Here is a 17606-nt window from a genome sequence, read left to right on the forward strand (position 1 = left end):
ACCACACGGCCACACTTTTCTCATTTGTGACAAGCTGTTGGCCCACATTTAAGGACAGTTTGGACTTTCGAGGTTATATCAGTGGAGATGCCGCCATGCATGCCTGTTGGCTCATTTCATCACACCTGTACCTAAGTGAGTGCAACTCATGTTTCCAAGCATTGCTTGATCATCATTGTTGCTCCATCTCAATGCTTCCTAATTAATTGTAGATGGACTTGAGATGGCATCACTTCTGGGATCACGAGCAACATTTTCTATATTTTTATTCTGACTTTGTTTTCCCAGATGTTATATTCGTTTCCGCCTTGCTGACTTGGTTTCTGTTTTTGTTGTGTGGATGTATTGTCATGTAAAAGTACTCAAAAGTGTTGAACATCATGTGTGTTGGAAGGACGTCTTGCCTTGCTCTAAAATCAAAACGATGACTTCAGATCCAGAGAAGATGCTTTCTTGTTGCACATCCAGTTATGAATATGATTCAAATAGTTCTGAAGACGAAAACATAAATGTTTGCAATCGATTAAAGAAGTCCTTCCGTGTCATTTTGAGGCATCTGGACTGCAATGTAGCGTCCCAGAAAAGAGGCACAAAATGGCCACCGAGCTGTTGTGAGGAATGAATCAGCCCGTTTCCACAGGCTGCTAAATTCCTTCCATGGAGCTTGGACGCCCTCTTCTGGCGCCTTATGGGTGCAACACGATGTTTTCAGACCAAATAAGTACAGCAAAATACATTGACGTGATGGAAGGACTGCTACAATGTGTCTTTTTTCGGTCAGGGGCGTTCCTTTAGTGACGTCACGTACGGACTCGTCACCAACTCAAAAACAAGACTTCCTGAATATTCAGTGCGAGTCTTAAAACGTAAAATATAGCTATATGCGGTGGAATCTTATTAAAATACGTTCATTAGAAGTCATTTGAAGCCATTTTACAAATTATGGACACAACTTGTCCAGAGACGTTGGTTGTCCTTTAAAAGCACTATGCACCTCTCACTCTGTTAAGATTCATTTATTTCATTGCTTAGTGTCATTGATATACATGTTTTTAAAAACACATCAATATTGTTTAAAAAGACGTACAGACGTATTGTTTAAAAAGACAAATTGGCAGTTTTCAAATATATTCACCTACTTCATTTACCTTTAAAAATTCAAGTATTTCATTATGTATGCTATTGATTAAAAAAGTGTACTTAAATATGATAGCCTATACAGAAAATATTACAGTATATTAAACATCCAAGTCCTCCAAATTCCCCCAGCTGGGTCCTGCTTTTACTTTGGCTTTTAGCTTCACGTAAAGTTTTACCGCTGATTCCATCTCCCTCTTCACTATCTGAGCCACCTGGCAAGAAACAAAAACGGGACATCATTATGGAAAAACAATAACCATATTGTTAGTTTCTCCAAAGGGGAGCTATGTTACCACAATGGTGTATTTTTTTATAAATCAGAAATTGTTAATACCAGGATCTCTAAATCTCCATTCAAAGTGCACCTGTACTTGATGTTGTGGCAAGTCCGTGTACAGTTAGTTATCTTCAACACTGTCCTACCTGTATGAGATTTTCTTCTGTAGTTTCATAAAACAGTTCATCATGGAGCTGCAGGACAAAGTAGGCTCCTCTCAAGTGTGCGCCCCTCCGAGGATGACCGGTTGTACCTTCAGCACACAATTTGGCATCACACATGCACGTCACGCAAAGGTGAGATTTGGTCCAGACTCACCGCCTGCGGTTGTGTGTCACCTGTATGTGTGTGTTGATGAGAAAGTGGAGATTTCGGGTATGTCTTTCTCAGCCGCCTGTGGATGTTGACAGTGGCACGTTTAACAATGTCTGCTGCTGAGCCCTGGACAGTTGTGTTCACTGCTTGGCGCTCCGCCTGGATAGAACAAGAAGATAATGGAATATATTCTATCAAAGTTGAAACTCTCTCACTGTCGTCTGCTTGTCTCTTTAATATTTAAACCACCACTGCTGCGTTCTTGACCAATCACATGGCTTTAACCGAAGATGGGGGCAGCGAATAGAGGACAAAAACAGTCGGCTGCCATTTTGTTGTTAGAAGAACGGGCTCTTTCACGAACGACACATCACTCATTGAGGCAGCTCCGTATATGAAAAAAGTTTGTATATGTAAATGTAAGGTTCGTGAACCAAAAAGTTCGTAAGCCAAGGGGTTCGTAAACCGATGTATCACTGTACTCAACAAGTTCAACAAAGTGATCCGCTGCTAAATAGGACATTCCACTGTTAAACTTCAAGTACATACGTGTGCTTTGACATGAGGATTTGTGCTGGTGATCCCAGGAAGGTATCTGCGACGTCCCATCAGAGTTTGAACATAACCACCCTTGATGCACTTCTTCACCGTTTCTTTGAGGAAAGCATTGATCCCTAAACACCCACAGAAGAATCTCATAATATCCAATGCAAGAGTTATCTCTAAAATACATGATACACCAATGTCAATAATATACTCTAAAATTTTGCCACTACAAAGATATCCATGATAATTTTGGATTGACAAAATTAAAAGTAATTAATGTACTTGATGGTGGAGTTTGTATATTTTTTCCCCACATTTTTATTTATTTTTAACAATCGCGGTGGAATATAGGTCACTGTAGCGTACCTACACTAATGTAAATAATTGCAAACCATTTGCTTTAATTCAATGGATCTTGTGGTGCTCCTTCTCGTGTGCGCGTTGGCCACTTGGCGGCAGTGAAATACAGACAGAAATATACACGGACCGTCACAGTCAGAGGTAGCTTGCTGAGGACGAAGAAAATATCCCCGTGAGTATTATTATCGGAGACAATGGTTTTTTTATCCACCGTTTCTGTAAAAATATCCGTTGAGTAAAGCATTATATAACGCCATGACACCGATGCTGTTCGTTAGCCACCCTGCGCATCGTGGATTTGCATTAAGCTAGCAGAATTTCGGAAGGCAAAGTTATGTGGTTGTTTTAAATGTAGCACGTGTGGAATTATCTTGTTTTTATTTTTAATCTGACAGAATTTACTGCCAACAAATAGTGAACATACTGAATTATATACATTATACAACAACAAGAACAACTAAATTGCCCCAATGACGCCTCGTATCCTCGTGTTCATTTACGTGCTAACTGAAACTATAAATTACTCACCAATTCAGTGAAACAAGATAATTGATAATGGTCTATGATAAATTATGAAGAAACAACCTACCTTTATATCTGGACTTGAAACTCTCGATATAGCAAGCCGCGTTGTTCTCCTCCACGCCCATTTGCTCCCCTAAAGATTTGGCGCCCATCCCATAAATGATGCCGTAGCAAATCTGGAAAGAAGAAACAAATTAAAAAGGACTTGAACGCTAAGTGATTTTGTGTCACAATCATAACGCACCTGTTTGGCTTGCTGTCTGAGGTTGTCGTTGACTGCGTCTGGATCGATGCTTTTCCATTCGGCGGCGATGCAGCGAAACACGTCGGCGCCCCCATTTAGCACCTGTCGTGCACACACACGCAGACACTTATTTTTTTTTTTTTTGTTTCATTCAAGTGATGATACCGTCCATCATTCGAAACCTGCAGAAGACGTTGATCTTTGGACAGGTGAGCCAGCACCCTCAACTCCAGTTGGGAGTAATCGACCGCCAATATCAGCCCACCTGCACCAAAGCGAAGTAGCGCAATAAATGTAAGTAATGGGAAAATCCTGGGTGAGAAGGCACAGTTTAGATTATGCATCACAAACCTGAAAAGGGTACGAAAGCATGTCTCATACTGACAGAGAAAGATGGGCCTGGATTGGCTGCCTCACCGGTGGTAACCGACGGGGCTAAAGAACGTCTCTTCTTTCTGCAAGATAAAAGCCTTGATTTCTACATTAATTGTGATTTTTTTTTAATCATTAGTTGAAAAAAAATACATTAACTTCCCTAAAATGCAACTTGATGGTTTGTCGTGCAATAGTAGTCATTATTTCATTGGTTTAATATTATGTTGCTGTTGTAATTAACGGCTGGCTCTGTGCTTGGTTGGCAACCGGTTCAGGGTGTCCCCCACCTACTAGCCAAAGACAGCTGGGATAGGCTCCAGCAAGCCCTTTATGAGGATATGGATGAAATCGATGTTCAGAATCAGAAAGCCTTTAGTAGTCCCATAATGGGGAAATTTGCAGTCCACAGCAGCAATTTGAAGGGGGGGGGGGGAGATGTAAAACATATATTCTAAGCATAATAAAAAGACTGAGGTGTATGCTGTAACTGCAAAAATGTTTCATAAAAACTGTACATAGTGCAAGTATAAAAAAGCATATTGATATATGTAACTGTATTGCGTCAACATAAGGTGGCTGTGCTATTGACAGTACAAGAGTCCAGGTTTTTTTGGGGGGGGTTGTTTTCATTCACATGTGATTATTAAGAAGCCTGGTACATAGTATGTCAAAACAGCATTGTCGTACTCATGTTTGTTCTTGTAGCGGCCATCTTGTGAAGGCGGGCTCTCTCCCACCACGGTCGGCATGCAAATATCAAAGTCTTTGGGCACATTCTGTATGTTAGGCTCTGTAAAGCTCACTCGCCCTAAATTAATAAGAAAAAAAAGAATAAAACAGATGATTATGAGTATTGTACATGACGACTGGTTGTAGTGATCTACCTGTAGCCGTGTGTGTCTGGGAGATGGGATAGATTCTATCCATGGCCAGCGCGGTGTGATATTGCTTCTCCCTCTGCAGTGGAAACACCACTTTGGTCAAAGCATTGGTAATCCTCCTCCATTCTAGAATCACACCTGGGAGAGGATGCAGAGGCCGGAGCTTCTCCAGAACATCCTGTTGAAAGCGATTTAGTTTAGTTGGACTCGTTTAACAGTATTTTTGGTAGAAAGAAGCCATGCACCTTCGTTGTGCTGAACTGCTTCCCCAGCCGAACTCTCCCTCCGGGTCTGCGGGTGTATCCGAGGGTTTTCTTGCTCTTTAATGTGCTCATGTCACCATTTGGAGGCAGATGAAGCTCTAGAAATAAAACCTGCAAAAGGACAGCGAGGAGCAAACTAGCTAGCTCTATATTCGCTATCGAGCTGGCTATCTATCGATGTAGCTATTAGCTACCTATCTAGCTAGCTCCCTATTTGCTATCTAGCTGGCTATCTAGCTAGCTATTAGCTATCAAGCTAGCTAGCTCTTTATTTGCTATCTAGCTGGCGAGCTATCTATCTAGCTAGCTATTAGCTATCTATTAGCTCGCGAGCTAGCTTTCTATCTGTTTGAGTTACGTTTGGGTTGAGTGAACACTGGCGCGTGTGGCTGCTGCTGCTAACCCACAGAAAAATTGAGCCTGAGATTGACCTTGAGAGTTTTGAAAGGCGCTTAGAAATGAAATGGATTATTATTATTATGAAGGTAGCTGGTGTGAGAGAAGAGCACTAATTATGCTCGATCCATCAATTAAATTGCCCATCTGGTTCAAACTATTCATATAAATATTCTTCGATGGGCCTCAGTTACCAGCGTCTTTTCATGTCAGAAATCCCGATCACTCCCAAATAACAAGGGTTGACTATACTCGAAAAAAAAATCATTGGCCGACTTAAAATAAAACAGCATCTGACCTGTGCTATGTCGTCAATGCTGGTAAGGGAGAAGCCGTGTCCCGCCAGCTCATAGGCTTGAGATTCCAGCGCTGCCAGTCTGGCTTGCATCACATGCTTTTGTCTCTCACACTCATCAACACTGAATCCCATTCCATTGAGTTCCAGCAGAGCCAGGCACACGTGTGAGGGCATCTCGACACTCCTGAAGTATTCTAAGCAAGTTGTAACAGGATATGGCATGTTAAAATTGCTCAGGGTCATGATTCTTACATCTTATCTTACCGAGTGTGCCGTCTTTGGCCAGTAAAGTATTGAGATGGTTCATGGCGGTGTATACGAGCACACTCGTGGTTGCTGCCCTCACACGGGGACAGTGAGCATGGGCATTCCCAAGGCCATCCAATAGCGGGAGCTCTTCTGGGCAGAAGACGGTAATCATGTTGGCCAGAGTCCTCTCCTCAGTGCCAGGGTCTATTAGCCAGCATGCCACCTTGGAGAAAATATCAGCATACATTAGGAAGAAAGAAAATGGTTTCTCGGGATGAATTATCTCATACGTGTAACGGTATATATGATGAGGATGAGTTGGAAGGAATCAGTACTGAACATTCGGCAAGCCCCCTCGCTGCCCATCTTTAAAACCCACCTCAAAACTCACTTGTACTCATGGGCATTGGACTCGGCACAAAGACTTGATCTTAATTTTACTCCCTGGTGCTTTCTACTATCTTTGTGATTGCTTTATTTCCTGTACAGTGATACCTCGGCAGACGAACGCTTTAGCTAACTAACTTTTTGCCTTAAATTGGCGAGAATATATTCTTGGAGCTGAAAATGGCAGCAGATTTTTTTTCCCTCTATTCCCCGCCCCAGTCTTTGGTTAAAGCCGCACGTGATTGGTCAAGATCCGTGGTAGAGGAGGGAGGGGACACACGCAGCAGGATACACACAGCAGTGAGGGGGGCGGGGGGTTAGAGTGCTCAAATGTACCCTAGTACCCGATTCAAACGACGGAGTTATTTGAATACGGCAATGAAAGCCAGCTTGCTTTACCGACGCGGGTACGCCTACCTTGGGATCTTCACAGTTTCCCCCCAAGCTGATACTGCAGCTCAACACCAGCTGTTTGTACACCTGGATGATGTCATACGCGACAACCGTTCCAGCTGAAGGTTGGCTGAGAAGGGTTTTCACACGCTCAAGCCTCTCGCCTACTGGCAAACTGTCATCCAGGTCCGGAGGGGCAAGGCTTAAACTCAAACCTGAGAAGGAACGATGAGTAACGGTATGACCTGATTAATTTGTGTGTGTTGGGGAAGGCGGGAGGGGGTGGTTACCTTTGTTCTGGTTTTGCTGAAAGGATATGTAAAATGCATCTCTGGCTCCCCAGCAGACAGACATTCCAATCAACAGCAGTCCATCACTGCCTCTCACAGGAAAACCATCCACACCTTGTAGCTTCTGTTGTGCTGTTTACACGAAGAGCATTCACACTGTGGTCTGACCAGACTTATGGAACACACACGACTCACATTTTCCCTCAAATGCAAAATAAACAAATAAATAAAAATCTGCATTGATTACCTCTCTTATGTTTCACAACTATTTCATCTTCTGGGTCCATCTGGCGCTCAACCCTTTCACATGCCAAAGCCAGAGAATAACGTTCTTTAGTTTTCCACTCCTTGACAAACATCTCGAAAAGGCGCTTGTCACTTGAAACGTCAATGATGGAGAACATCCCACAATTGCCGGAGAAGAATGACGCATCTTGGGAAAGCTGAAGAGAGAAGCCCTCGTAGGGATCCGGCGACGTACTCTCGCTGGGAAGGTGCAGAGCGGTGCCATTAGACGGACTTTCGCTTTTTGATTGAGGAAAAGCTTCCGGTAGATCAATCACAGGACATTTTGGAGGTCTCCCAGGCAGGGCGCCCAAGGGGGTCGACTGAATGACGGGCTGGGCGGTGAGGGGCGACTGGATAGACATTGTGGTTAACTTGATTCTGGCCGTCACGGGGGCTCTCTCCTGAGTGGGGGGTATCAAATCTGTAACAGAGCCCGGCCTCTGCGTTCCAATCTCTGTTTCCTCTCGTGATGGTTGTGGCTGAACAGAATCAGACTCTGGGTTTATATTGACCGGCCTTGGGCATTCTTTCCTGTCTTGTATAGACGGAGGAGATTTTTTAGGAGTCTTTACAGGGTTTTTCTTATTGTTGTTAATGTGTCCTAAAGTACAGTTTTGCACCGGTTGATCAGACATACTAAGCCAGCAATCGAAAATCTCCTGAAGACCAGGACTGCAATAAAAGCCGTTCTGATGGGCAACATCGGCATGTGATTGTGATTGTTTTGAAATGATATCACCCGCTGGTCGGGAGATGAGTTCACCTTCTTGTTCATTCTTGTTACATTCCTTCGTCAGCCTTCCCTGGCTTGTTCTGGGTAGTAAAGATTGTGGTGCAGATGTGAAGTGCTCTTCGGGAAGAACATCACCTTCCATGTGACTGCCGTCCTGTCTGTCCAGAAAATGCTCACCAACCAGTAAAGAATCCCCCCACTCGGACAGGTTGAAAGAAGACCCACCCCACTGGATCGCTTCATGCTTCTCAACTTCCTGGTTGACAAGGAGCTCACTGCGACGTTTTTCTTGGGGGGAAAGTTGAGGGTTAATGCTTATCACCTGCTGGTTACCTTGCTCCTCGTAGGCTAATCGATCCTGGTCTATCTGGTGTGGGCTCAGAGAGTTCTCATACAGGCTGTCAAATAAGAAGCTGCTGCTTCGGTTAGGATCCTCCTCAGCAACATCGGCGCCAGTATCATTCTTTGCGTCATCCACGTTATCGACAGAATTCTGCAGAAACATCACAACCAAGATTATTTTCTATCTTTTAGTTTCGTTAAGTCAAGGTTCCACTGTATTTATTTGAATATGCAGGTAACATCCGACTTACGACCGGATCGACTTACGACCACCCATACGACCACGACCTCCAGACCCTATTTTTAAAAATTCCATTATACGCCTGGCATCGCAACGCACTAGCAGGCCGGCAATGCGTATGACAATTTTGGCCAGCCAGCATCTCACTATTGCACAGCAATCGCCCGTGTGATGGCACCAGAGGGGAGAGTTTGTGAGCCATTTAGCCTCCGAGTCTATTCAAAATTTTGATTGTATTTCGACTTAGGACCATTTTGACTTACAGCCGTTTGGTCGGAATGGAACTCGGTCGTAAGTCGGATGTTACCTGTAGTTCCATTTGGTATAAATAAGTACATGTGTGTGTGTGTGGGGGGGGGGGGGGGGGGGTTGTGACATCATTACCCACCTGATGACTGGTGTCAAGGATGAACTTCATCTGGCTGTCAGTCAAGGAAATATTGAACAATTGGCATTTATTGTTCAGGGTTTCAAGTCTGGCACTTCCTCTGTCTTTGTCATCCCGCTCCACGCCGGTTTCTACCATCGCCTCCTTTTGAATATGACTACTACCGTTCAAATCCTGTGGATGTCCATCATTTCCAACGCAGTGTTGTAAATCTGGCTGGACAATTATACGTTCAGTTTGAGTGTCCAATTCAAAACTGTCACCAAACGTTTCCTCTCCCAGATTGACCTCTGGCCGCACTTCTTCGCTTGGATTCTCGCCTATGTAGAGCTCTGGAGATGAAAACACGGCCACCTCTGCAGTCTCCATCCATCTTCGCTTGGTCTCAGGCGAGGATCCTGGGAGTGGGGCAGGATGACAAGACTCTGACACGTCTGACACGAGATGAAGTTTGGTTAGAGTCTTTTTGGCAGAGCCAGGTGCAAGATCAGCAGTAGCGCTTAAGGCATGAGAAGTCATCTCAGTTGAGTTTTGTGGCTTTTTGTCAGTTTGGATGGATTGAAGGACTTTGTTTAGGATCTTTGAATGCTTCAGTTTCCCAGGCTGCATTGGTGACATGCCAAGCCTTGAAGCATCGTCTGATGGCTTTGCGTGAACACCTGGGTCCTCTTCTAACCTGGCACTTGGTGCTCTCAACTGAGGAAAGGGCATTGGCGGGATATCTGGTTCAGAAGGTTGTTGGAGTTGAAACATCGGGCTGGACACAATTTCAGTCAATTCTTGTGTCATACTTCTTACTGGACCATTAGGCTGGTGTGTTTCCTTTCTGATTGAAACTTGAATTGGGACTCCTTCCTGCACGAATGTTTTTACATCTTTCCTTCTCTGGTCTATCTTTTCCAGTTTAGCTTCATGTTTTGTGTTCACGGCTTTGGATTCTTTTCTCTGCTCACTCATTTCTTCCTTGCTTTGCTTATCAGATTCTGCTTCAATATTGGTCAACTCAGGTTTGCATTTCACGAGATCTCCTTTAGGTTCTCTTTGATATCGCTGTGTAATCATATTTTTCTGAACAGTATCTTCCGCTTGGTGGCTTTTAACACCATCAGTCTCATCATGCTGTGTGATACGGAGAGCGGTAGCACAAGAGAGAAGCATCGCCGGGTCCCACTGAATGCCCAGCTGTGCCAAGTCTCTCTGTAGAAGGAGCTTCGACTCCGACACTATCGCAACGGCCGCTTCCAGCTCGGTCAGCGCCCGCCCGCCACTCACCCAAACGCAGCGGAGGTTCCGTCGCTCCATAACCTCCACTTCGTTTTCATCCACTGCACGCTTGGAGCTGAGGAAGGACAGTAGATTTACAGCTGTGGAATTAACACACTTTTTTTGAGAGGCTGAAGTGGGAAATAAATACAGTGATACCTCAGCTTACGAACGCTTTAGCTAACGAACCTTTCGCCTTATGAACATTAAATTCGTGTGAATATCATCTTGGCATACGAACTAGTTTTCGGGAAACACACGTAGCGCCACAATGGCTGGCGGACTAGTTTTCGGCAGAAGAACACCAAACCACACAGCCAAACAGCGCCACCGTGGCTGCCGGACTACTTTTCCACACACCCTTTCTCAGAGTGCATCCGTTTCATACGTGGATTGTTATCAAGGATACATTTGATTTTATGGGACCGAAAAAGACCCCACCACATGTGTTCAGCCGAAGAGGACACAAAAGAAAATTATGGTCGAGCAGAAGAAGTAGATCATTGAGAAACACGAACAAGGTTTGCGTTTGTGTGAGTTAGCGTCCTAGTACCAGTATGCTAAGTCGACCATTGCTACATGTGGCTAAGGGTGTTTCTAAGCAACGGTCTCAGGCAATAGAAGAGGTTGAAAAACTTCTGTTGGTTTGGATTAACGAAAGCAGTATGTCAAATTTCAAAAAGATGTGAAAGGCATAACAGTGCTACAGAACTGCAATTACACATTTTACACACAAACCCTCCTACCTCTTAAATGGGACAGCATTCCTCAGAGCTTTCTGGACATCGGCTACTGAAGCCCTGGCAAGTTCAGCGACAGTGCACAAGCCTTGGGCGTAGAGCGCTCGAGCCCTTGTCGCAGTCAGAAGGGAAACCCTTACCAGATCCACAAGCTCGCGCTGGACGCCGAAGCTCAGGCGAGTCTGGTATTGTGACAGCAGCAGCTCCATATTACCCCAACCCAGACGCCTACAGAACATTGTCACCATACCTGAAAGATGAATGAAGCAACATCATTGCTTGTTTGGCATGTATAAAATGTCATCTACAAATAGGTTATTTATCTGCAATATGAATGGGAAATATGTTAGTTACACTGTCAACATGTGCTTAATTACCTTGAGATATTTGACAGTGCATTTTCTGACAGATCTCCATTGATTGAACTCCGCAGGATTTGAACATATTAGGATGTGATGTGCAGAATTAAATGCAGAAATAATTGATACTCAGAATACCCATTCCATAGTTTCTCATTCATTCACAAGTACCTGCATATGTGGCAGCAGACTGTTGGAGAGACTGCAACTGCCCACGATTGCAGTTGTATTTGGACGCCACTGCTGCCAATGGCACCTCTGTGACCAGATCGTGCAGTACAAGAGTGGTAAAGAACCTGCGAAGGCATACCATTTATTATTTCATTTATTTAGAAATTAGTACATACTACAGTGAACATGTGCTAAACACTGAAGAATGTGTCTTTTTGTGTTGTGTCACATTATTTGTTTTATGTTTTTTTTTTGTTTTTTATTTCACGATGGCGCAGCGAGTGTGGCTACCTTTACAGCAGCTCCTTTATTTTTTTTTTGTTTTTGCTGTTGTTTTTTTGCTGACATATAAAGGCTCATCTAATGAAATGTAATAAAATTAGTTTTGACAAGCAGAAATAAATCTTCCATCCACATTCCATTTTCTCCTATAGAATATAATCCTGTATTACTCTTCTGCATAAAGTCAAGCAGTGCCCATAAATTCATACTATGATTCTTAGAATCAGAAAGCCTTTAATAGTCCCAAAATGGGGAAATTTGCAGTTTACAGCAGCAAAATTGAAAGGGATGTGCGGAGTGAAAAGATAAAAACAAAGTATTCTATACATAATGGAAATGTCAGAAGACGGAAATGTATAACTACGCAAAAATATTTCATAAAAAGAACTACATAGAGCAAGTATACAAATACAGTATCTCATCAATTCATAAATGTACGCATTACCTTTTGTGGATTGCCATTTGTCTGCATTGTTTCTCAGTTTTGGCGACAAGTTTTGCACTGACTGAGCGAGCCAGGAAACCCTCCTGGACGCCCACCAATTCAGCCACTCTTTTCATCGATGTGGACAGCTGTTCCCACAGACAGAAGAACTGATACCAATCTATTGTAGTCCACTCTGCATACAACGGGGTGATCTGATGGGGAAAGCTTTCAATAGCATTTATGCATTGATACTTGAATTACCATGATTTGGAACGTGTTGAAGGATCTTCAGCTATGTATTTACTGATACAATTAGAGATGGGATTGTAGGACTTTCATGAAAACAATACCAGATAGAGAATGTGCAGGTCAGTTTCCAGCACAAAGCCCTTCATAGCCCTCTGCAGATCTGCAAATATTCCCAGTGCCTCGGTAGGAGAGAGGGAGGAGGACAAAGTGGCGGCACCGAGTTGAGTGGGACAGTATTGTTCTTCTGTAAATACACACGCATCGATTGATGAGAAGGATTTATCTGAACTGTAACAAAAGCAGTGCTTGGACTCCCAACCCGAGAGCAGAATAATGCATCTGCCTTGTCAAAGAGAGGTTTTTGACAGTATCACAAACTATATGTTAACAAAAAATGAGAAGAATATGAAACGTATGGTCAACGGGTTTAATATTTTTGTGTCACGTTGCCTTGTTCAATCTTGATTAGAGCCTCTTTTTAATCCTATTTGAATGTGCTATAGAAAAGATACATAAAACAATCAAATGTGGTGATGCTTTTGACACACTACTTACTTTCGCCGTCTTTTTGAACACTGATGAATTCATTCTCCATGAGCCATTCAACACAGGCCTCAATGGCCCCCCTGTTGCTGTCTTCCTTTGAGCTCTGTGTGCTGTTACATTTCATGTCAGCAGCGAGAAGTGAACATGAAGCATATAACCTCACATCCTGGGGAGTGCTGGCTACTCCTCCCACAATGATCTGCAGGTTAGAGTGACGTCATCATATATGACCAAAAAAATGACAGGTTGTCAATCAGTCACAATCATACCTCCAGAATGGCTCGAAGCATGCTGGACGTGACACCATCTCCCTGCCTTCTCACTAAGCAGCTCCGAATTGGCTGAAGATCGCCTGTGAGGAGACTAAGACCTTTCTGACGCTCCGCCTCCTTACACACTAGCACACTCTCACCTGGAATGAGCAAAAACTCATCATGACAACAAACGTGATCGTTTTCCGTCAGTTAGGCTGTACTTCTTTCATACCCGTGGTGTCCACTCCTTTCCTCCCTGCTCGTCCAGCCATCTGTCTGTATGTAAGCGGGTCCAGCAGGTGCCCATTGAAGGTCGGGGTTCGAATGATGACCCTGCGGGCGGGGAGATTGACCCCTGACGAGAGAGTGGAGGTGGCGGCCAAGACCCTGACCAAGCCTTGACGGAAAGCCCCTTCCAAAACGTCACGTTCGTCAAATGTCAGACCTGCAGAGGAGATTATTCTTTTCATTCAATCAAATTCAGCCACCCACAGGATTATCAAGCTTTTCTAGCACTTTTCGCTGTGGTGAATTTGAGGTTTAAAATAAAAGTCACATATTATTTCACCCGGACTACCGCGGACACACACTCGCATGAGGCAAGTCGCATTGTGAACATTACAGCTCAGCTGTTTTGTGGGTTTGGTCACGCGACATATGACAGCTTTAAAATGTATTGTTCTTGTGCTCTCTGAAAAAAAGGCAATGACAGTTTTGTAACACTCAAGAAAGTAATATCAATATATTTTTTGATGATGATACTAGTGCAGCGTGTTCTACCGGAAACAAATTCCTTGTGTGTTCTACATACTTGGAAATAAAGATGATTCTGATTCTGATCTGAAAAGAAGTGATTGTATATTTACCAGCATGGTGAAAGGCCACCCCCCATGGGACTGTACGCTTCAAAATGGTATCCAATCCTGCTGGAGTCCGACTCAATTGGCCTATGACGTCCACTAGTCCCTCCTGATTCAAGCAAACTGGTTCAGGTTCTAATTTTCCTTCACGTTCTGCAAGACATTTATACAAGTATGTGTTTGCATATTCACACTTTGAATACTGTATATATTTTGTGGCTTTTATTGGCAGTAAAACACCCTTTGGGTATGTTTTCTTGTTACACATCCAGTTATGAAGATGATTCAAATAGTTCTGAAGAGGAAAGCATACATGTTTGCAATTGATTAAAGAAGTCCTTCTGTGTCATTTTAAGGCATCGGGACTGCAATGTAGCGTCCCAGAAAAGAGGCAGAAAATGGCGACCAAGCTCCCTGTGAGGAATTAATCAGCCTGTTTCCACAGGCTGATAAATTCCTTATATGGAGCTTGGTCGCCCTGTTCTGGCTCTTTTTGGTGCAACATGACGTTTTCAGACCAAACAAGCACAGCAAAATGCATTGACTTGATGGAAGGACTGCTACAACGTGTCCTTTTTTTCGGTCAGGGGCGTTCCTTCAGTGACATCACTAACTCAAAAACAAGACTTCCGGAATATTCAGCGCGAGTCTTAAAACGTAAAATATAGCTATACGCGGTGGAATCTTTGTAAAATACGCTCAGTAGAAGTCATTTGAAGCCATTTTACAAATTATGGACACAACTTGTCCGGAGACATCGGTTGTCCTTTAAAGTACTATTGTAAAAGCAAAATAGCCACATACATTTTTTGATCAAATTGGTCAAACTGAAAATTACCAGTATGTTTGAGGTTGAAGAACTCTCTGGCAATACTGTCGGCTAATTTCTCACACCAGTTCTTGGAGGGGCAGAACAGCAGTACAGAATGGCCCTCATGCACTGTCTCATAACACAAACTGACGATGTGTTCGTCATCACCCTTGATAAAAAAGTACAGAAGCGGTTATTAAAATATGATGTTTTCTTTTCATTTATTAAGTCACACATCAACCTACACTCAGTATTATTTACCTTTATTGAGAGTGCTGGAGTGAAGTGTCGAACCACAGATAGGCTCTTGTCATAGATGCTGCAGCCCACCTTAAGATGCTCCTGCAAGGGTACCGGTCGGTAGTCGGTCTGATAAAGCTCTGCACCTAACCAGTTGGCCAGGAGGGATAGGTTGGGCAAAGTGGCACTCATTCCTACTATCTGCACTCCTTCAGAAAGTGACCTATTGAAACGGGAAATCTGTCTCAAATAAAAGAATGTGCACACGCACATACACACAAGACAAACCCGACAGTGTTGCGCTTCTGTGCAATGTAGCGAATTTTGGTCAAGAGAAGTTCAAGCAGATATCCCCTTCCGGAATCTCCAACCATGTGCAACTCATCCACGACGACCATACCTAGCAGCACAAAAATCACCATGTAAAACTCACACATGATTATCACTCATAAACTGTCTTTCGAGGTTGTATTACCGAGTAAACCAATGTTGTCTTCCTCTATTAGTCTGTTAATGAGAGAGTTGGCTTTCTCTATAGTGCACACAGCCACATCCACAGAGGAAAAACCGCCAGCAGCTGATGTACTTCCCATGTAACCATCCACACGAACACCCGCCATTTCAAATACGCTCTGCAGGGCCATAGAAATCTATAAACCATACTGTTGACACACGTGCATTATATACCACAATTTCCCTCCTATTCCTCACCTGAAGATAGTGCATTTTCTCTTTGGCCAAAGAAACAAATGGCAAAATAAAGAGAGCTTTTCTTTTAGTCTCCAACACGCGCTTCAGCATCAGCAACTCAGACACCAAAGTCTTTCCAGCACTAGTTGGAGCTATAAAAACAAGAACAATTTATTTTTTTAATATTTAAAATGTTTTTTTTTTACTCAATGGAGATGTCTTACCGGAGTAGACCAGGTTACCTCCCTGCAGAACCTGACCAAGGCTGAGGCACTCAGCCTGCCAGGAAAACATGTGGGTTACTCTGTGCTTGTGGTAACACTCCAAGACTGGGGTGGGTAAGCCCCAACTGGATAACAAAAGCTTGTCTGATTGTGTGTCGGGAACACACAAGGCCAAGCCTGTACATTACAGAACACACAAAGCAATCACAATAAAAATGAAGACAATCAAATTACAAACAGAGATGATGGATGAAGTGATATTTCTGCCTTACAAATATAATTTCAGAAAAATACACTTTCAGCAGGATGACCACATTTCTATGACTGATCAAGGATGAAATAAATGATCAATAAAAATAATGAGGTCATACCTCATATTGGTCGTCTTATGATCAAAGGCTGTTTTACCTGGCTGAGGTAGGGCGTCACTGAGAGTATCAGACTCTATGCCGCTGGGAACCGTCAGCACGGAGACGGATTGATTCTGTGATGATTGCTGCAGTTTAGCCTGCTTCACAGCATCAGCCATGTGTGTAGGACTGAACAAAATGTAATCCCCAGAAACATCATGTGACGGACCTGCACTTGTGTTCTTAACTCCATTTTTGTCCTTGCTATGACAAAGCCTCTGTCTCCTGGAATACAAACAGTATGAGATCAATAGTAAAAACAGCTAAATATTACATCCGTCTCACAATCAGGACTCACAAAATGGAAGTTTCTTCCCCTTGGTGACTTTTTGCATATTTTCTGACAGATGCAGGAGCTGGTCCTGAATTGTTGTTTATCTGACACCGAGCAGGCTGTTGTGATTCCTCCAAGTCTTCACTGAACAGAAGGCGTTGAGCCAGGTCTTTGCAGTTGGCTGTTCTAGAAGGTTTCTTGACTTTTTGTTTCAAGGCATTTTCCTGAACACTGTGAAATTCCGAGTCTGCAGAAACGTGAGGTTTCTTCTGTGCATCAGAAGCATTATTCCCACGGTCATTCACCTGCATCACTTTCAGGATCTCTTCATCAAGAGCCAGCGTGGACTCTCCGAGCCCACCCCCCTACACGACACAGTATAATAAAGTGACATTGTGTTTAAGGATCTGTCATTTTACAAATGCAGTGCACAGTACCAATATCCATCTCACCATTGTGCCGCCTGGTATACAATTGGTTGTCTCGAACAAGTTGTCACTGTGAGCTGGCTCCTCGCTGTTACGGAGGGAAAAAATAACTTTTTACATTTATTCGATGAAATCATATGCCATATCTTTAACATCTACAAACGAACTTACAACTTTTTCTTCTTGATCTTGTGTTGACCCATATAGCATTTTCTTTTCAAAGGAGGACCACCAACAGCACTCATGTTGTGCTGACTTTGATGAGCGTGTTTGAAGGTTGCCGTTACTTAACATGACATCGGCTTGTTTGTTTTCCGTCGCTGTTTTAAAAACTGTTTTGGAATCACAGAAGTAAAAGATTGGTGAAAAAAACCAACAATGCACTGTTGCAATTTTGTCCGATCAAACATATATATCCTGTTTGCACTAATTCAAAAATTCCGCCGA

At 43.3% G+C, this 17606-nt stretch overlaps 1 protein-coding gene and 1 long non-coding RNA gene across 2 annotated transcripts; one reads left to right on the forward strand and one right to left on the reverse strand.

Moving 5' to 3' along the window:
• Positions 1–77: 77 nt before the first annotated feature.
• Positions 78–17589, reverse strand: polq (polymerase (DNA directed), theta). The gene is made up of 35 exons (XM_089005757.1): positions 17331–17589; positions 17184–17247; positions 16756–17096; positions 16456–16682; positions 16048–16224; positions 15845–15975; positions 15609–15765; positions 15422–15533; positions 15155–15356; positions 14921–15062; positions 14089–14235; positions 13455–13667; positions 13238–13380; positions 12978–13167; positions 12524–12666; positions 12192–12385; positions 11465–11589; positions 10941–11184; positions 8932–10270; positions 7187–8453; positions 6940–7071; positions 6674–6864; positions 5885–6092; positions 5621–5814; positions 4909–5037; positions 4667–4841; positions 4470–4590; positions 3759–3862; positions 3590–3672; positions 3408–3509; positions 3228–3339; positions 2282–2406; positions 1756–1891; positions 1564–1670; positions 78–1352 (listed from the first exon to the last, which is right to left on the reverse strand). Exons 1-35 carry the CDS (start codon positions 17402–17404, stop codon positions 1239–1241), a joined length of 7665 nt encoding a protein of 2554 aa, XP_088861883.1. The 5' UTR covers positions 17405–17589; the 3' UTR covers positions 78–1238.
• On the forward strand, positions 2780–16917 carry LOC148892811 (uncharacterized). Its single transcript, XR_016116176.1, has 3 exons — positions 2780–2810; positions 3564–3701; positions 16805–16917. It is a non-coding gene; the product is annotated as an uncharacterized LOC148892811 (long non-coding RNA).
• Positions 17590–17606: the final 17 nt, after the last annotated feature.

Source organism: Hippocampus bargibanti, linkage group LG10, assembly GCF_051943395.1.
Source record: "Hippocampus bargibanti isolate YZ-2025 linkage group LG10, ASM5194339v1, whole genome shotgun sequence".
NCBI lineage: Eukaryota > Metazoa > Chordata > Actinopteri > Syngnathiformes > Syngnathidae > Hippocampus > Hippocampus bargibanti.